This window comes from Cervus elaphus, chromosome 15 (assembly GCF_910594005.1).
Source record: "Cervus elaphus chromosome 15, mCerEla1.1, whole genome shotgun sequence".
NCBI classification, from domain to species: Eukaryota; Metazoa; Chordata; class Mammalia; order Artiodactyla; family Cervidae; genus Cervus; species Cervus elaphus.
Window position 1 is genome coordinate 11,092,214 of NC_057829.1, and position 21,524 is coordinate 11,113,737.

The 21,524-nt window shown below is 42.2% G+C and overlaps 1 protein-coding gene across 3 annotated transcripts in view; it reads right to left on the reverse strand.

Annotated features, from left to right (window-relative positions):
- Positions 1-599: 599 nt before the first annotated feature.
- Positions 600-21,524, reverse strand: part of LOC122708795 (elongation factor-like GTPase 1) — a 61,739-nt gene continuing 40,814 nt past the window's right edge. The window contains exons 4-5 of one of the 3 annotated variants that reach the window (XM_043925339.1): positions 7,250-7,321; positions 600-1,156 (exon numbers count right to left, since the gene is read on the reverse strand). In XM_043925339.1, coding sequence (XP_043781274.1) covers positions 7,290-7,321 — 32 coding nt within the window. In that variant the 3' untranslated portion in view covers positions 600-1,156; positions 7,250-7,289. Of the gene's footprint in view, positions 1,157-5,652; positions 7,322-21,524 lie in introns of those variants that run through there. The other 2 variants (XM_043925340.1, XM_043925338.1) reach the window with 2 other exon arrangements.

The window sequence follows — 21,524 nt, forward strand, 5'->3', positions numbered from 1 at the left end:
AAAGGTATCATTCACTCCAATGTCCTTACATAGATTCTTCTGAACCTATCTGCCCTTGAGCAAATCACTTCTTTATTCAAGTAAGTGCATCCAGAGGAGACTGCCTACCCTCTGTTGTTCATACTCTTGGGTTCCTCACTCAGAGGTTGGTCCTTTTAAAACATCCACTGGAAGATAATATAAACAGTTTAGAAAACTATTCTTTGGGTTTTGGTCTGTTTCATTTGTTCTTGTCAGACTCTACGTTGTGTCCAACTCTTTGCTAGCCCATGGACGGCAGCACACCAGACTTCCCTGTCCTCCACCAGCTCCCAGAGTTTGCTCAAACTCATGTTTGTTGAGTCAGCGATGCCATCCAACCATCTCATCCTCTGTCGCCCCCTTCTCCTCCTGTCCTCAATCTTTCCCAGCATCAGGGTCTTTCCCAATGACTCGGCTCTTCTCATCAGGTGGCCAGAGTATTGGAGCTTCAGCGTTACCATCAGTCCTTCCAGTGAATATTCCGGGTTTATTTCCTTTAGGATTGACTGGTTTGATCTCCTTAATGTCCAAGGGAATTTTAAGAGCCTTCTCCAGCACCACAGTTTGAAAGCATCAATTCTTCAGAGCCCAGTCTTTATGGTTCAGCTCTCACATCTGTACAAGTTTCACTGGCGGGGGGCGGGGGGGGGGCAATTCCCAGCAAACACCACGTAATTCTCTAAGACTGTCTTTATTTATATATAAAAAACATTCAACACAACATCCAAGAATTTCCAAGTGTCTCATTCCATTTTTACCAGCTACCACTGCTGAAAACTAAGGACCATTAGAGTAAAGTAATCTCAACTCCCATCATCAGAAATGTTCCTTGGGCGCTAAGAAAAACAGAGTAAGTGCTATTAAAAGTAGGTCAGCAAAGTATGTGAAAGTTGTTTCCAGTTGACTATTTCCATAATATGATCCAGGGCGGCCTCGTGTATATTAGTCTCTTCAGCAAATATCCCAGAAATACTGTGAGGTAAGATGATAATTTCTAACTGACCCCAAATAGGAGTCCCACAAGAAGGGTGTGCTGGGCGGCCCTCCTTGACTCAACCAAGGCACTTGGCTCTGTTTTCTCAAACCGGCACAGGTGTTCTTCTGATTTATGAACGAGCTCTGTCTCCAGTGAAACCTGTGGCAAACGAAAGAATTCCGCCATGACAAAAGGCAGAAATGCCAACTCAGCACCTATAAAGCAGTTTTCACAATAGAGCCTAACGGGAACCATTGACTCAAGACTTCCCAGACTGTGCTGACTAGGTGGAGCTGGATGACCAATACCCAAATCGCACTGGTGCCCTGGTCCCCACCAGTTCACACAGGATCTTCACCTTCCTGACCATCACCTTCTTTGGGAATCCCAGGGGCTGGTCCTCACGGGCTCATGAGCCCACACCTGCCACAGACACTCAGGCACTTGTGTTCTCACGGTGCAGAAACTCTGAGGGGTCTCCGATGTAGGGGCAATGCTTCCTTTGAATGCCATACGCCTTTAGAGGGTAGACAACGCTAGTGACCCAATGTCTTAGAGTCAACTCTTCCGGGCTTTACTCCTACCTTCAGAGGTCTCCGTCACGGGAGCAACAGGGTGGCGCCACAAGGCAAATCCAGTGGTAGGTGTCATGACATTACTCCCTTAGCTACTGGACTGTCCTGTCACATCTGCTTTCTTGTTCCTTAGGAGCAGTTTCCTTCCTGGAGGTCTCAGTCATTTTCAAGGGCCCTTCCCACTAATACCTTCCTATGCCCCTCATCTGAATCCTGGAAGGTGAAGCAGCCCATGCTGAAGCTGATCCTTGGTGCTTCAACTATCTGAGTTACTATTCTACAGTAGGAAAATGACTCGTGGTGTTTGGCTCAGGAGCAGAAGAGAAAGGGGCGGTGACAGTATTGAGCACCCCAGGCTGCGGGGAAAGCCCTCAGGGAGATGGGAAAGCAGCCAGCTTCCCTGATTGAGGACCATGTACCAAGCAGGTCACTGCTTCATGGAGGATAAAATCTGCTCTAGAAGCATCTAATGTTTGCACACAATGTTTACAGCTTGCTTGTAAAACATTACTGTCCCTAAATTAAAGACAGAAACATCAAATTTCTACTTCAGCAAGTTCTTGGGCTGCCCAGGTGGCATGGTGGTAAAGAACCTGCCTGCCAATGCAGGAGACGCAGGTTCAATCCCTGGGTCAGGAAGATCCCCTGGAGAAGGGAATGGCAACCCAGTCCAGTATTTTTGCTGGGAGAATCCCATGGACAGAGGACCAGGCAGACTATAGTCCATGAGGTCACAAAGAGTCAGACATGACTGAGTGTCTGAGCACGCACACCTCAGCACTCCCCAGAGCTCCTCTCTTTCAGAGGCGGGAAATCTGAGGGGTACAGATGGGAGAGACTGATCTCACATCAGTTTCTGGCAGTTCCAAAAAGAGTCCAGTTTTCCTGACTCCCAGGACAGGGCTTTTCCTCTATTCCACACTTCATGAGTGGATTCCACAGAAGATGAGTTGCATTTTTCTAGCACCAATAAATAGCCATGATATTTCTGCTCCTTTCCAAAATCCCTGAAATCTCATTCAGATTGCCTGTCCTTCAGTGCAGGAAAAGTAAAAATGATGAATCTGGTAAAGAAGAGAGGAGGAGGAAGAACTGGTGGGGACAAAGAGGCACTGGATCACTCTATCCCCGTAGAGCTGGCTACAACAGGGTGCAGGACCACAGTGCAGCAGGGTGGAGTGGGTGAGGTGTAATTCCTAAAGACTCCAGTACCTGAGCGCCTGTGCTTGCACCGCTGGGGGCACAGGCTCGATCCTTGGTCGGGGAACTAAGACCCCAGGATGCTGAGTGACACAGCCAAAGATCTAAAAATAAATAATTTTTTAAAATCGTATTCCTTGTTATTAATACAATACCACTGCCTCTAGTTGTGCTCTGTGGAATAAAACAAGCCTTTAAATACTTTTGAAAGCTAGCTATCACATCTCCCGCAACACTTCTGTTTCCAGAAAACTCCCTAAAAGCTTCTTAAATTTTTTTTTTATTTATTTTTGGCTGCACTTGGATCTTGGTTGCTGCACACAGACTTTCTCTAGTTTCAGCAAGTGTGTGTCTACCCTCCAGTTGTGGGTCACAGGCTTCTCAGTGTTGTGGCTTCTCTTGTTGCCGAGCACAGGCTGTAGGCGCATAGTATTCAGCAGTTGCAGCCCACAGGCTCTAGGCACGCGGGCTCAGCAGTGGTGGTGCACAGGCTTGGATGCTCCGTGGCATGTGGGATCTTTCTGGACCAAGGATCAAACCTGTGTCCCCTGTACTGGCAGGCAGATTCTTATCCACTGTGCCACGAGGAAGTCCCCTCTAAAAACTTCCGTGTTCCATATATAAATTTAACAATGTACTATATTCAGGTCAAAAAATAAGCTGCCCACACTGGTACAACTTCAGGCAGTCATTTGTGTGAAAAAGGTCTATGGTGTGTGGTTGAAAACAGGTTTGCTGCAAGCTAACAGTCTGAGGTAGCTGCTAGTTCAGACAGGTTTCCTTCATGGAGCCTGGGAACCAATTCATAAAGTAAAAGGTGCCCGCAACAGTCACCTACATGTGAAGTACTGTTCTGTGAGGAAGGGTAAGGACAAACCGCAGTCCGGCCAGAAACGGCAGGAGAGGATGTCTGTGAACCATGTTCTATAGTCATGAAGCATGAGGGGCCAAAATGTGGTCTGAAGTCTGGCTTAGTCACCAGAGCAGTCGGCCTGTGGAGGCAGCAGCAGACCAACAACCTGGGGGAAAGCCTGGGCACCTACCCTTCCATCAGGGCCAGAGCCTCTCTGGCATGGGGCGTCTGTAAAGGGCATGGGATGGGGACACAGTGAGGAGGCTGCAGGTAAAAGGGGTCGCCCAGCAGGAAAGGGGCAACGGTGCTGACAGTCGCTGAGATGCAGGTTTGCAGGGCAGACGGCAAAGCTAAGTGAAGGCTCGTCCAGGGAATCGAACTACAGAAGCCTTTGACTGTATGTTAAGTATTCAAATGATCGATTTCTCCAATGTGGGGAGAAAGAAAAGTGGATAATCATATATTATAAAAATTTTGCCCTGAAGAGCTAAACTTTGTTTTCTTTAGTAACTCATATAACACTTTACATATGCCAGGGTGTATCTGCTTAATTCTTCAAGCACATGGGATAAAAATAAATATGGCAGTGAAATCTATTTTTTTTTTAAAGCAGGCAGCTCTCTCACTTGCTTCTTTGCTCAGTTCGTCTCTATTTTGCAGCGGGTAGGGGTGGGGGGAGTGAAAGTGAAAAGTGTCAGCCATTCAGTCGTGTCCGACTCTTTGTGACCCCACAGACTGTAGCCCGCCAGGCTCCTCTGTCCATGGGATTCTCCTGGCAAGAATACTGGAGTGGGTTGCTATGCCCTTCTCCAGGGGAATCTTCCCAACCCAGTGATTGAACCTGGGTCTTCTGCATTGCAGGCAGATTCTTTACCCGCTGAGCCACCAGGGAAGCCCATTTTAGCAGGAAAGGCGGGGAATACCTAACTCCTTAGAATGTGGTGTCACCCTTATCTTTGACAAAGGAGGCAAGGATATACAGTGGAAAAAACACAACCTCTTTAACAAGTGGTGCTGGGAAAACTGGTCAACCACTTGTAAAAGAATGAAACTAGAACACCTTCTAACACCATACACAAAAATAAACTCAAAATGGATTAAAGATCTAAATGTAAGACCAGAGACTATAAAACTCCTAGAGGAGAACATAGGCAAAACACTCTCTGACATGAATCACAGCAGGATCCTCTATGACCCACCTCCCAGAGTAATGGAAACAAAAGCAAAAATAAACAAATGGGACCTAATTAAACTTAAAAGCTTTTACACAACAAAGGAAACTCTAAGTAAGGTGAAAAGACAGCCTTCAGAATGGGAGAAAATAATAGCAAATGAAGCAACTGACAAAGAATTAATCTCAAAAATATACTAGCAACTCCTGCAGCTCAATTCCAGAAAAATAAATGACCCAGTCAAAAAATGGGCCAAGAACTAAACAGACATTTCTCCAAAGAAGACATACAGATGGCTAAAAAACACATGAAAAGATGCTCAACATCACTCACTATCAGAGAAATGCACATCAAAACCACAATGAGGTACCATTACATGCCAGTCAGGATGGCTGCTATCCAAAAGTCTACAAGCAATAAATGCTGGAGAGGGTGTGGAGAAAGGGGAACCCTCTCACACTGTTGCTGGGAATGCAAACTAGTACAGTCACTATGGAGAACAGTGTGGAGATTCCTTAAAAAACTGGAAATAGAACTGCCATATGACCCAGCAATCCCACTCCTGGGCATACACACCAAGGAAACTAGATCTGAAAGAGACATATGCACCCCAATGTTCATTGCAGCAGTGTTTATAATTGCCAGGACATGGAAGCAACCTAGATGCCCATCAACAGACGAATGGATAAGGAAGCTATGATACATATATACACAATGCAATATTACTCATCCATTAAAAATAATTTATTTGAATCAGTTCTAATGAGATGGATGAAACTGGAGCCCATTATACAGAGTGAAGTAAGCCAGAAAGATAAAGACCAATACAGTATACTAACACATATATACGGAATTTAAAAAGATGGTAATGATAAACCTATATGCAAAATAGAAAAAGAGACACAGATGTACAGAACAGACTTTGGGACTCTGTGGGAGAAGGCGAGGGTGGGATGTTTTATTGCTGGGTTTACAACAGGCCCTCATGTTCTCTGTTTGTGAGCCGGGTCAGCTGGCAGCTGGCTGGCTGCATTTCTCTGGACGCTACTGAAGGCGATAATAAAACCAAGAACAGAATTCCCCAAAAAGTGCAGAGCAGTGGGAAGTTGCCCAGAACACTGTCAGGTTATCTTAGGAGTCTAAGGGCAGAACACCGAATGGTACTTATTATTACTGAAGGGCTCACCTTTCCGGGGGGGTGGGGGCACTCCAGGACCTCAGAGGTGAGGAGAGATGTGAGGCAGCTACAACAGGTGCTCAGCAAAGCGACCCACTCTTAACAGCTATCATTATAATCGGTGCTCATCATTACTTTTAATCTGAATGCTTCATCTTTGACACTGTTAGGGAAGTCATCATCATAGACATCTATCTTGGAAAGCACTGACTACTACATTACTATGTGAAGACCCGCAGCTGAGACATCCAGGATTCTCAGGGATAAATACTCCTGGTACCCACAGGAACGGGTTTGCCAGGTGGCTCAGTGAGTGGTAAGGAATCTATCTGGATGCCAAGCAGAAGACATGGAGAAGACATGGAGTTCTCAGTAATGGGTGTGTGTGTATGTGTGTACACCCGGGTGTGTGTGTGTGTGTGTGTGTGTGTGTGTGTGTGTGTGTGTGTACACCCTTCCCCACCACTCTGAATTAGAATATTAGGTCACCTATTTTCAATGATAAAAATTAAAATTACACCTCTACTCCACAGGTAAGCCAACATAACAACCCAGATGGGCTTAACAGTGACATATGCATGCATTTTTTTGCTTGCATGTGCAATACATACTATACAAAATGGGGTGTTTATCGGGAGAAAGAGCAAGACTATCAACTTTTCTCTATGTGCCACTACTTTGCTTAATTCACTATAATGCTTATCCCCCTGAATAAAAAGAGGAGAAAATGAACTAAAAATATATAATTTAATTTTTAATGATGCTTGGATATAACAATCGTTAGCAAAATCCCTGCAAATTTAACAACTAGTTCTTGTAAGCTGTTTGCCTTTTCTGTGTCCTACAGGACTTACCCTAGATTTTCTAGACCTGAACTTTCTAGAAATGACTTTTTGGAGCTTCCAGTTTGCATGAATGAGTTCCTGTAGAAACAGTCTGTAACCCTCAGGGTCCTTGACTCTTTGATGACTAAGGCTCACTCTGCTCTTACTTGCAAGTCTAACCCCCGAACTGACCCCTCAGGGTGATGCGCACCAATGTCAGTAGCGTGGCCGCTTGCTTAGGTAGTCTTTCCAGCACGACCCCCGAGGCCTCACTGAAACCATAGCCTGGAGTGACTTTAGTTAATGTCTAGAGCTACGCTGGTTGTCATTTCCCTGAACTTGAAACAGAGATCACCATACCACTTTGGATGTTCTATTTCACCTTCTTACATAAGCTATTTTTGACCTATTTTTAAGAGTGATGTCATACATGTTGTCTATTATACATCACCTTTCAAAGGAAGTTAGCAGGGGGATGATAAGGACCAGAGCTACCATAGTGCTTCTTCTATAGAGGAGGCATCTGCAGGTGAGGAAAGAAACAAATTCTGTGACATGTATTTGGAGTTCAAGTTTCATTTTTTTTTTAATAGTGAAAAAAAATACTGTGAAATATGTATCACTTCCACTAAGGCTATTTGGATAAGATAAAATGCAAATGTTTTAAATCAAGGGATTACCTATATCCTATAGGTGCAAATTTAATTTCTACTTTGTTCCAAAAGTGACTTAAATTGTATTTTAATATCAAACTGGTGAGAACTTTTTTGAGTAACTTTTTACTACTAATTTCAAGTTTTAGTGTATTTTATAACAGCCTGTGCAGTTTCTATTAGGATGGCTTCACTAAAATTTTGGGCTTCCCAGGTGGTACTAGTGGTAAAGAACCTTCCTGCCAACACAGGAGACTTAAGAGACAAGGGTTTGATTCCTGGTTCGGGAAGATCCCCTGGAGAAGGGAATGGCAACCCACTCCAGGATTCTTGCCTGGAGAATCCCCATGGACAGAGGAGCCTGGCGGGTTACAATCCACGGGGTCGCAGAGTCTGACATGACTGAAGCGACTTAGCACACACAGCATTAAGATTTACTTGTGACCTAGAATCTAATTTTAAAATTTGATATCCACATAGAACACAATGTTTCATGTCTACCTAGTGAATCCATCTTACATTCTGATGGGGGAAACAGACGAGCCCAGAAGGTTCCAAAAGTCATGAATCACATTTTCCTCCCTCTCAGAGTTCTGGAGACAGAAAGAGAAGCTTGATGCTAACTTCATTTTCTTTTCTTTATTTTTTAAGTAGGTGTTCTGCTTTAAGCTACCTGGATTTTCTATAATATTTTCTTTATTCTTGAAATTCAAGATTTTTGTCTGACATATTTCTAGGAGTCTTCTTTTTCCCACAACCATGCCTATTACTAAGGGAGTCTTTTCACTACGAGGACTCAAGTCCACAGAAAACTTTGTATTATTTCTTTCGAGCATAGACACATATACACATAAGTATACACTATTTACACTGAATTGTGTTTATTTTCCACATTTTCAATCTTTTCACTGAGGATTTTAACCTTTTTTCTTTTTGGTTCTACTAGAATTTTTTTAGCTTTCTTTTCATTCACTGATTCAGGTTTCTTCAGTACTGAATCTGCTGCTCATTGCTTTGTTTTAAAATTCCACGGCTATGTTTTTAATTTCCAGTAATTTTTCCTTGTCTCAGATCCTTTATTTTTGGTGACTGTTGGCTCTGGTTTTATCAATGTAGTAGTTTCCTAACCTTACTTGGATAGTTCATTTTTCTAAGTTTTTTCTAGGTCAAACAGTCCTGTTCACTCCTGACAAACTGGTCTTTTTCCTTTTGAATTGTCTTCTATTTCTCTATATCCACTGGCATCTTCTACATTCACTCCAAGAGAGGAAGTGACCATGTTAGTTTTCTGAGTGATGAACTGTAATAGATAGCACACGTTTTCTGTTCTAGAGTCTTCACAAAATGAGGAGGGAACAGTTTAGAGTTATTAGAAATTTCTTTGCCATCTTGGTGATGAGATCATCTCTATGGTGTAACAAGCGGCCAGCAAGCAGAATCAGGGAAGAGGGTTTACTTCTGTCTCAAATAGTATCATTCTCATGTCCCAAGTGAAATAAGCGATAATACTGATTTAATAGGGGTACACGGGTATATGTATGTGTGTGTGCGTGCATGCACAAATTACCTTTGATGTCTGTGGAACATTTTAAAAAGGGACTCTATGTCAAAACTGAAACCTCACTGAAGTCCTCAAAATATATTCTGTACAGCTATTATTTTAGGCTCTGATCTTCCATGACTTTTTCCATACGAGTTCACATTTCCATCCATGAGTTCACATGCTCATGTGATTAAAAAAAAGGAAGGGTTATATACCATGAAAATTATTAAAACTGTATTCCCTACACCTTAAGTACTTAAGGAAAAGTGACAGTTTTCTTTGCCCCTCTTTTCTCCTTGGCTGCAGCCACAGCTTTCCCTAAGCATATTACTTATTATCTACATCTCAGTAAGTTATATATATTTGTTATAAAAAAGAAGAATAACAACAGAAGAACTGAGCTGCTAATTTCTAAGATTACTCCAAGCAATAAAGTTTTCTGTTACAGAAAAGAAAGTTTAAAGTTTCATGTTCAAATGTAGCCTATCTGGAACACCTGGAAATAATTTCAAAGTTTTCAAAGTCACTACTACTTCCAACCTTACCATTACTGGCCTGTGAAATATAGAAGCTGAAAGCTGACTGGACAGATCAAATACTGTAGATAAAAGCATCATGAAATGCATACAGTGTTAAAAAATGTAAGGTGGTGATATTAAAAATGGATTTGAACATGAAACCCCAAACTCATTCATTTCAGTGATTGCCTTAAATCTTGGAACAAAGGCAGAAAATAGTGAGACTAATCCAGACCCAGTTCTGCATCTCCCTGGGATCATTTCAGGCCGGTCAACTCTAATCAAATTACACTCCATCTGCCAGGATTAGAAACAAACTGAGAGGTTTTGGTCAAGTGCCACGGTTTTTCACTCAAAGCCATCATGCTCACTTTACTGGGGGACGTCTGGAAATTTTGTGATCAAATCTGAAAGTAACTTTTCAAGAGCTGTGTGAAGTTGTTCTGACAAAGAAGAGCTTTGTACTTGTGGTCAAATTAACATCTCTGGCTGTAACTAAGTAGCTGGTGAGAAAATAATCACGATGACAGTGGACAGGGGATACAAAACCTAAAAAGCCTCAGACTCTTAACACACGCATATGCTAACTGAATAAAATTTACGGTACCACTCTCATCCATCCAGAAATATATGGCCAAGACACAGTCAAGACCATGGAAGAAAAGGACTGCTGAAGATTCATCTCATGGGATATATATATATATATATATATATATATATATTTTTTTTTTTTTTACAACATCTGAAAAGGCAAAGTTAGGCACACTGCATCTTAAAGTAACAAATACAGTAAGAAAGATCAGGTGCAGGAATGTACAGGACCTAGTGAAATAATTCAAATATAAGCAGATGTACCATTTGGTCTTTCTAGAATTATTCATAAAAAATTATTAGCAATCATGGTGCTGACTAAACAAAGTGCTTCATGCTTAACCAAGTACTTTAATAAACATTACCTTATTAGGGTTTCACAACAGCATAGTGAGGAAGCCCCCACGTGAACTGTCAGGGGGTTAGCAATGGTAATGAACCTGAAATGTGTCAAAGGAAACTATGCACTCATGGTGCAGTGCCTCCTGACACTGTGAGCGAGGGCCCTCTGCACAGGTGCTGAACTGCACTAAACCAGTGATGTTCACCAACAATTTTATAGGACAGATGAAAGATGCAAAAACACATGCGTGCCTGTGCATGGTGCAAAGAAAACCTTTGGAAGGACACATGCTGGTTGGTTTTCAACAATTATATCAGAGAAGAGGCTGCAGAGAGGAAACTACTAATTTTTGACATTTCTGTTCTGCCTGGATTTTTTATAGACGTGTATTACTTTTGAAATCCAAATGAATGAAATCAAAATAAAACATACCAGCTAACTTTGCCAACAAAGAAAGGGTGGAATTTTGAAGACAGAAAACAAATCATGTGTTTGTGTGTGTGTATGTATATTTTTTGAATAAACACACCCTAGGATTATGCTATGGTTTGTGAAATTATTGGAACTTAAGAACTGAATAGTGAACTTCATGATCAAATATACTTGCTAGAGGGAAAAAACACAGATTCACCCATATTTATTGTGCATTAACCGTCATATGCTAAGCAGCTACCTACCAACTTCGGACTCAGAGAATTCTATTTGCATTGAATTTACCCAGAGCCTTCCTTATTTATACCCAGTTAGATCACTTCCAGCTTTGCAGATGAGCAACCCTCACACCCTGAATATAAATTCAAAGTTTGCTATACTTTCTAAATATCAACTTTTTAGTCATGAATGTCTACAGCATTATTACATATAAGCTCAGTTGAGCTGTCTACATTCTTCCTAATTTGGAGGCAGGCACTTAACTAGAGTAAAATTTGCAAAGCCTTTAAAAAGGCTAATTTTTTCCTAGTGTTGTAAACTGCCTATTATGATAAAGTACAAGGCATATTTTGCAACTCAAATTCTAAAAAAGGGCATTCTTCCCTCTTCTGGCTCATACATGATTAACTGTTACTAAACACACCTAGTTTTCAAATCAAGAAGCCAAACTTATTCCTTAGAAATACATGTGGTTTGACCAACTGGATATGCTCACAAAAATCTCTTTTGTGAACCTGCACGGCTCCCCAGCTCCCATCCCACTTGGTCTCTCCCACCTAACCTGGTTGCCGCATCCCCACCCCCACCCTGTCACTTTGTAACCTTGGACACAGTGCTGTCGCCGACACCGCTGGGGCCACAGTGGCTGAACCAAGCCGCTCTCCCTCTGTCTCCACCCTGAAAAACTCCTCTGCCTTTACAGTTAGCAGGACTGTAACTTTCTGGGAAGAAAGTGAAAGTATTAGTTGCTCAGTGGTGTCCGACTCTTGGCGACCCTACAGACTGTAGCCCGCCAGGCTGGGATTTCCCAGGCAAGAATACTGGAGTGGGTTGCCATTTCCTTCTCCAGGGGGTTTTCCTGATCCAGGGATGGAACCTGGGTTTCCTGCATTACAGGTGGATTCTTTACCATCTGAGCCACCAGGGAAGCCCTGTAACCTTCCAGAAAGGACTTTAATTTAAAAAGTTTACTGAAAACTTCCTTGAGAGTCTCCAGGTAAGAAAACAAGACAAACGGGATCTCTTCGACAACTAAGTTTGGGCAGTGGTACTGTGGAACTGACTGGATCCTCAGCCCCAGCCCCTTTACCTGAAGGACGCTATTCCCAGACAAGATCAAAACTCATCCTTCCTTCTGTCAGGCCAAAGGGTCTCTTAAGACCACAAGTATTTCTTGAGCAGTTACTCAATTCAAAGCATACTCCTGGATACTGTCAGAGACAAAAGGGCCAGGTGCCATCCTGAGAGAATTTACAGTCTAAGTCTTATTTATGTGGTGGGACACATAACATTTCAGTGTTGACTCATGAGTTCAAAGAGTGCTTCGAAAAACATAGACGCCAGCCATTAACAGAATTAAAAATATAATAGGAAATGCCTTCTAAAACATTAGAGGATCTAAAAACAGAGGAAAGTGCAATAAAATACACACTACAGAAGCATTAAAATCAAGCATAAAACAAAACAATCAAGGACAAAGCATATCAGTCATAACTAGAGTGACAACAGAATTCATTACCCAAGCTAGCATTTTCAAAAGTGAAAGGGGGTGCTATTAGTAACATCTCCAAGACAACAGGCATAAGCCAGGATGTCTGAGCAAGCCAAGCAGTGAGGTCTCCCTACTTACAAAAACAGCAGCTTTACTAAGAGAGGAAAATGGAGCTAATTGGTTCAAGTGATCATCTTCCTTTCAGAATCTGAAAATCAATGAGGCATAATGAAAAAAAAGGAAAACAAGATCAGATAGACAAAAAATATTCTTTCTACAATTTTTGCAAAGAACAAAGCTCCAGACTTGTTACATTTTAAAATAAATTTAAATTTGGTCATAATACTGTGAGTTTGGGAAATATTTTTATATTATTTAAAGTCAGTATATCCAAATCATCTATATCAGCAAGCTAACACCCTCTACCTGTTCAGGCTTTTTATTTTTTAAAGACAACTCCGTATTTTAACATAGGTTTAACATACTGGGTTCAGTTATAAACTTGTCTAACCTCATAAAGGGAAATCCTTTCAAATTCATTATGAAAAAAATCTTTGAATATATTAGATTTATGTAGAAAACTAAGACTTTTATGGGCCAAACAAACCCAGAAAACACTCAAAGGTACTCAAAATATGAAGATCTTTTTTTAAAGTCCTGAGAAGACTGATGTGATATTACTTACAACTCCTATAGCCATGAGATTTCAGGCGTGAACAGCCCTAAGGTATCTCCCGTCTGGTAGATTAATATACCTGCACATATAAGACAGACGGCCACACTTATGTCACGACACCCAGCCTAGATGTCTGCTCCAAGTTCTACACCTCTAAATTAATGCAGGTCCTTGGGAGAAACTAACTCCTGGTGAACACACTGAACATCAGGAACCGCAAGGCGGCAGGCAGCCCAGGAGCACACGACTGGTGGTCACGGGCTGGAAGTTCAGGTTCTTAGTCCTCTGGTCTTCCATTCCCTGTTCCTGACCTGTAGGCCCTCAATTTTCCCATATGGAATCTAAAAGCCAAAATGCCAACAAACTGGTGAATAACTGTAATAATATCTCCTAGAACTTCCACAGACTTCCTTTTCCTCCTGCTTAGAATTCTATTTCATCTCTGTGCTCAGAAGGTCCAGCTGGGAGGGGAGCACACAGCCACCTGTCTACTCACTCACACTTCACTTACAGGTGTCCCAGTGAAGTGCGCTGAGTGTGTAATAGGGCTGGGCTCAACACCAGAGGCACCCAAAGAAGGATGGTCCTCAGCCCAGGAGCTCAGAAACACCATCTGAAAACACCACTGATGGGATGGAAGAAACGCTTTAATGTTTAACATATTAATACAAGGAACTGGACGCAAGGAGCCAGATGTCTCTGCCTGGAGCAGCTGGGGAGGCTTCAGGGAAGGTGCCTGTGAGCCGGGTCTAGATTCCAAGTTGATCAAGCAATAAAGGGAAAAGGAACATGTGAGGAGAAGAAACAGCAGGTGCTGAAACACAGGGTCATAAAAATCCTGATCTATTCACTGTTGGTGGGAATGTAACCGGTGTAGCCACTATGGCAAACAGTACGGATACTCCTCAAAAAGGTAAAAATAGTATGTATGTATGTATGATCCAGCAATTCCCACTTCTGGGTGTACATCCAAAAGAAATGAAAACAGGCTATAGAAGAGAAGCCCGCACCCCCGTGTTTATGGCGGTATTATTCAGAGTAGCCAAGATATGGAAATAATCTAAGTGTCCGTCAACAGATGAATGGATAGAGAAGTTGCCATACACACACGCACACACACACTATTCAGCCATGAGAAGAAGGAAATCTTGCCTTTTGCAGCAATACGAATGAACCTTAAAGAGTATTACAGTTAGATAAACTGGAGGAAGACAAACATGGTATGATATCACATATACATGGAATATAAAAAAGCCAAACTCAGAGAAACAGAGAACAGAATGGTAACCAGGGAAATTGGGGAAGTGGTATTTAAAGGTACAAACTTACAAGTAGCAGGTAGTCAGTCCTGGGATCTAAACCACAGCAAGGTGATTACAGACAACAGGCTGCATAATAAACTTCAAAGTTACCAGTAGAGTAGATCTTAATTGTTCCCACCACAAAAAAGATACACAAAAAAGAACCCCCTATGTGAATGCAGGAGACAAAAGATGTGGGTTCTGTCCCTGGGTTGGGAAGACCCCCTGGAGAAGGGCATGGCAACCCGCTCCCATATTCTTGCCTGGAGAATCCCATGGACAGAGGAACCTGGGTGGGGGGGTGGTTACAGTCCACAGGATCACAAAGAGTCGGACATGATTGAAGCGACTTAACACAATGACAACAACAACAAAAAAGACACAGTAATTACGTGACATGATAGGGGTGTGAGCTAACACTACTGTGGCAATCATACGGCAATATACAAATGTATCAAATCCATGTGTTTTGTACACCTGCAATACACTGTTCAACGTCAATTGTATCTGAAAAGAAAAATCTGTAAAGTTCTGATGGACTCAGGAGTGGTGAGAACTAAAGCCCAGGGTGTGAGGTGGGGGAAGCAGGCAGCGAAGGGTCTCTGAGGCCTGACACAGAACAAGTCTAGGCTCCCAGGCGGGGAGGAACAGGGGCCAGAGAAAATACTTCTCCTTGCGGGAGGGGAAGGGGGTGTCTCACCACTGCAGCTCTGTGTGGTCTCTCTTTTCCAAACTGGGTACAACTGACACAGTCTCACTGTTCAGCTTCTCTCTCCTGCCTTCTGAGAGGAGCCAAGCTATTTCTCCTCCTCTCCTTCACTGAATTCTAGTTTTAACTCTCCCTTCACAAGCTTACAGAAGACCCAATCTTGCCCTGAATCTTGGGCTCCCTGTTTCCCTTTTTATAGGAAGAAGGGACCGGACTACACAAACCATGAAATTCAGGGACCATGAGCAGAACACCCAAAATCATTATAGCATATTTTCATTTTAACACTCACAGGAAGTGAGGAGACCCTGTAACAGAAGTATTCTGAACAATCTCAGCTACCCTACCGTCTAGGACACAGCATCCGCCTCCTATAAAAGATGGCTGGGATGGTGTAAAAAACCACCTCACTCTCGGTTTTCTCATGTGCAAACCGAGGATAATACATTTACCACTCGAGTTTGCTGTGAGACTTAAGCAAGAAAACGTATATGAAACTGAGTCACTGGACACCTGGCACGCAGTAGGTGCTAAGTAAATGTTGGTGAAATTTAGTTCGATATATTACCTTTCAAGTACATTTCTGTATGTGACATCTCTATGAGTAGTAGTTAACACTAGATATGCAAAACATAATGACATTGATTAAGTAGACTATTTAAAAAATGAAATTTCACAATTCTCATTTTAGAAAAATTGAAGGCTTGTGGTACTTTAGAAAAACCACCATTATACAATAAATCTAACTGCCGCGTCTGTAAAGAACTAAAAGAAAAGGTTCCTCTCATTACCCTACTCCCACCCCCGGGGGAGAAGGGCTTTGCCTTTGATTTCCAAAGCATATCTGATTTCTTCCAGCCATCACAGAGTCAAATAAGATGGATTTAGATACAGCAGTGAAGGAATAATAACTCTTACTTCAATTCTGAACTTGAACCAACAGAGCCAAACGCTTTGAAATATGATCATCTATGCAATTACATGCTGAACTGCTGTAAATTAACAAACAGTCATCTGGGAAACATAAAGCAAAACTGGTGACAATGTGCTTCTAATTGCACAGTAGAAGGAGGGAGATCAGGATATCAGTGCTATTTTACATGCTACTTCACTGCCCACTGACCGGCACAGATTTTCATAATAATGTTTTTTTCAACTAGAAACAATCCAAAGAGTCATAACTCAGTTTCCAAGGTGAAGAGGAAACCGAAGGGAAAAAACAGATGCAACGGAAACAATCCCTTTAGTATTTGGAAGAGAGTGGGGGAGTGGCAGGAGAAAGAAAGAAAAGGTCAAAATAAATTTAAACGACTGCTTGGAAATCAATCTTCGGGTTCACACAAGGAGCTAAACTGATTTCAGTTTCCGTATCTTAATGATTCAGACATCTCAACATCTGATGATAAAAAATGCATGCCTTCATGTCTGCAAGACTGACCTGGGCAAGAGGGGGCAGTTCACAGCGCCTGCACAGAATCCTATTTGTGTTGACAAACTCAGTCCAGCAAAGCACAGAACCTACTCAGCACTCAGATGCCCTTCACCTGACTACTTAATACTCTTTATACAGACGTAGAGGCTACAGATTTTACATGGGGGATCTGGCGTGGAGCACAGGCTCACTCACACGCTCAACACACAGAAACCCGTCTTTGTTCCTCTGTTCGCTGATGCGGTGAAAATCCGTGGGAAAGGCTGCCCCCTGGTGGTCACCTAGGTGAAGCGCCACCCTTGCTGGAGGAGGAACAACCTGATAGCTGCACATGGCTTTCCACCATCCTAGGATGGCTTCAGAGAGCTGACTTAGCCCACTCCACCCCTGCCCAGAAATCTAGGCTGGTATAAAGGATGATCTTCCCCTGCGCTTTCAGTGAAACTGGCAATGCTGCTGAGTTGGTTCAAGTCCAAGAAAACCATTCCGCACCTCGATTAAGGCACAGCCATGCGCAGCTGGTCCTTGTATATACAATCAGGATGAGAACCGCTTTTTGAAACTCCTGGTAGTTAGAGAAGACGTTTAGAGGGATGGAGTTCCTCTCTGTCAAGTGGCCTCTGGAACTCTGGTTTTCTGAATGTCATCCAGAGAAACCCACAGATGGGGGTGGGAGTGGGGGCAGAGAGGGTGTTGAGAACAGCAAAGCAACTAAAAGAGGTAGGAAAGCCCAATTTAGGGGCAATTAGGTAAGTTCCTGGAAAACCAGTAAGAGAGAAGGAAAGGCTTATTGTAAGAGATCATCTGACCCAAGGTTATTTTCTATGGATGTGCCTTCAGGTCTGGAAGTTCCCACGAAAGTGGTCCACTTGCCAGAGGTCTCAGCTGGCATTACCGAGTGCCTTTGCTCATGTAAGACGCTGCCTTATTGGTTAGCTTGGGATCAAAAGCTGTGAGGGGCCTAGAAATAATTTGGAAGATTAAGTGTAAGCACTCAGCATGAGAAATCTAACCTACTGGATAATATGTCAATAGAACCAAAATATAGTGAGTATGAAATCCACATATGTAAGAGAATGATGAGCCTATAAAATTAAGAAAATAAAGATTTGTCTTTTCAGAGCAAATGACAGTTCACTACATGTTTAAAAAAAAAAAAAAAAACAACTCCATCTTCTTTTTTTTTAAGAGACTTTGGATCCTGAGAAAGAAGGCTTATCAGAGATACTGATAGCCCCTCCTCTCCTCTCTGAAACCCTAAACCTCCAAATCTCAAGTGAAATGTCCAAAGAAAGGGAAAAATTAGGGAAAGGCTATGTCAACTCAGGAAAAGGTTTCATCCAAATGCCAGAAAAGTGTGAAAAATGGAGCTAAATTAAAGGTCACCCAGGCATCCTAGAATTAATATATGCCACTCAGGGAGCAACAGGTCTCTCCACAGTTGAAAATAAGAGATTCTGGGCCTCACAACTACCTACAGTAAGAAAGTCCAGGGCAGGTGTCTTCATTCCAGGCAAGACCCTGGCTGGGGCAGAATCAGTCATTCTGGATGCTGGTCAGTGGACTCAGTTTGAGACAGCCAGACCCGGGGCCCACAACAGAGGCACTCATTTGAAAATAGGAAGAACTTCTCCCCAAACAGACTGGTACTGGTACAACTTAACGGTTTAAAATGATTCGGTCATAATTAAGTTAGGAGGCCAGAACAACACAGAGCTGGGTTTAAGCCACAGCCCGTTCCTAAGCTCCCCATCACTAGAAATGGCTTAACATGTTAAGGATGTCAGCTCTTCCCAAATGAATGTATCAATTCACACATATAAAATTATTTCTTACTATAAGACATATGTATGTAGGAAAAAAACTTATGCATGGACTAAAGTTTGGAAAAATATACATTATACTGTATATTCTAAACACCTACAGTAATTACCCCTAGGATGGTAATTCACCTAGTTTTTTCAATACTTACTGAGCTTTACAGTAAAAGCAGGTGATCACAATTTACTTCGATAAATAAATAAAAATGTTTCAATACAGATATTTAATTTACTGGGATGAAATAAAATGATCTCAAGTTCATATGGAAAAATAAATGTTCACGAAGAGCCAGGGGGAAAAAAAGTATTAAAACAAAAAGTGATAAAATCAGATTAAGAAAGAATTAACTAAAATCATCAAAACCAAACAATATAGACTGAGGATAGAAAACAAGAGCCCGGAATCAGACAAGTACAGTATTTGTAGAAATTTAACCATGACAAAAGAGGTAGTGAAACTCAGGGTTTGGGGGGAAGGTTTATTTGAGAAACTGAGGGCAGAACAGCTATGCAGCTGGAAAACAAAACAAAACAAAACGCTGGAATATTTGGCCAGTGGGTGACCTGGTCCATGCCAGAGCTTAGCTGGGCACATAGGAGCTATGTGACATGAAACAGTCCAAGAACAATGTAGGAAAGAGTATAACTGCCAAAAGTATGTGGTACAGGATTAGAGAATTAAATGAAAAGAAAAGAGGAAAAGTATCACATGTGGTCCCTAAACACCACACATCTGAGAATATGATGCAGTAAGTGGGAACAAACCAGTTCTCAACTATGGGGGCTGAGTTCTGCCTTATCTAAGGAGCTCTTAGTCAGGACACTGGAAAGGGGCCTCAAATGGCCCCTGGGAGGGGGGCAATTTTGGCCTTTACAAAGCCTAGGACAATGCTCTTCTTTTGCCTGGACCAAGGCACACAGGAAAAAACCAAAAAAGACTCAGATATCTCTGCTTCTCCAATACCAAAAAGCCTCTTGTAGCCCAGAATTTACCCTGTGAATCTCCCAGAACACCTGGGATACACGGAATGGAGGAAGAAGCAATTCGTTTCAGTGTCTACATGAGCCAAAGGAAGAATCTCCAGTGATGACAACACCCTGGCGCTGGGGCCCTGGACCACCTTATCGCATGAAAACATCACTAACCTGACACACTTTTAAATGAGAAATGCTCAGACCAAGCAAGGAGTCTGCTCTCATCTATGGAATCACAGAGTATTTAAGACAAAAAGCAAATCTGTTCACTTCTAAAGGAAAGTTTTCCACACTCTTTCTTTTGTACTTGAGAACATTTTAAACTTTGGAGAAATAAATGATCAACACTAAGTAGCTCTGGCTGCTCATGTGTTCTTTCAACTAAGCTCAGTGATCTTCCTGTCTGATGAATTGATTCATTCAACCAATATTCATTGAATGTAGAGACTTATGAGGCCCAGTCAATAAGGTATCTGCAGTCAGTGCCTTATGCCCAAATTAGAGCTTGTGTGAGGTATTAGGATAGTATAAGCTAAGTGTCCACCAATGACGGAGAAAGGGGCTTACTTCCCTAGGAAAAGGTGGACTGACCTTCCTCCCCATAGAACTGGAAAAAGGACAAGTACTTTTCAAAAGACCACAATATATTTTATTCCAGGGGAGAACATAGCTGCTTTCAGCCCCTACTGCTCTTAATACAATTCTAGAGATCCAGCTAAGGATGTACCTTACAAATGACAGTTTAAGAAAATTAATATATTTCCTTTTAAGAAAACAAACTATTCTGCTTTTTTGTGAAGTGCTTTATATTTAGTAATCACTATTATTTTCAGAATAACATTTCAGAAGAATATACCCAATTTATAGTTAATACCTTCTTGAAAAGGGCTCCCCAAGTGGCTCAGAGGTGAAGAATCCACCTGCCAATGCAGGAGATGTGGGTTCAATCCCTGGGTCGGGAAGATACCCTGGAGAAGCGAATGGCAATTTGGTTCAGCATTCTTGCTTGGGAAATCTCATGGACAGAGGAGCCTGGCGGGTCCATGGGCCCATAAAAGAGTTGGACATGACTGAGTGTGTACACACACACACAACACCCTCCTTCTTGTAGGGGGAAAAAAAATTAAACTTTAACTCTGAATCTACCCCAAACAGCTCACGGCTTTGTTGAGGCACATGACGTGGCCTCTCAGGGAAGAACACGGGATGCTACCATGGTCTATGTCTTTACTCTGTGTTCACGCTGGTACACATGCTTCTCAGGAGAATATCTCTACCTCCCCCAACTTGCAAGCCCGTGCCTCTGCCTCAGCCACTCCTCCTCCTCTAAAACACCACTTCTGGAGTCAGGCTCTGACCCAAACACAATGGCGTTCTTGACATCGATGGTGGCAATTCTGAAGTTTCAAGGATTCACCCTTTCTGCCTTGCTTCTCCGGGAAACTAATTCCTTCTGCCATCTCTACTTCAAGCTTTCTCTTGAGGAAGTTACTGAAAGTTCTGATTCTCTGTTAACTCTGAATAATGAAGGATGAGAGGGAGAATCAGAGAAATAGTTTCAGTAGGAACCAAAGCTTCCCTGGTGGCTCAGTCAGTAAAGAATCTGCCTGCAGTGCAGGAGGCCAGTGTTCGATCCCTAGGTTGGAAAGATCTCCTGAAGAAGGAATTGGCAACCAATTCTAGTATTCTTCCCTGGAAAATCCCACAAACAGAGGAGCCTGGCGGGCTACAGTCTATGGGGTCGCAGAGTCAGACATGACTGAGCGACTTAAACCACCACAGGAGCCGAAGCATCTGATTTCTTTTCTACACACATTTTTGGAGGATTTTTTCAAACAGCCTTCACAAGAACAACAGAATGTTTATGGTGGCCAGCCTGAATTTTTTCAATTACATCAAAAGAGCTGCATTTATTAATTAATAAGCGACATGCTAAATTAGAAAAGTGTTCTTTAGTCTTCATAATTATATGCTTCACTTGATTTATTTTTTTAATATGTGTGACTATTGGCAGTCAATTAG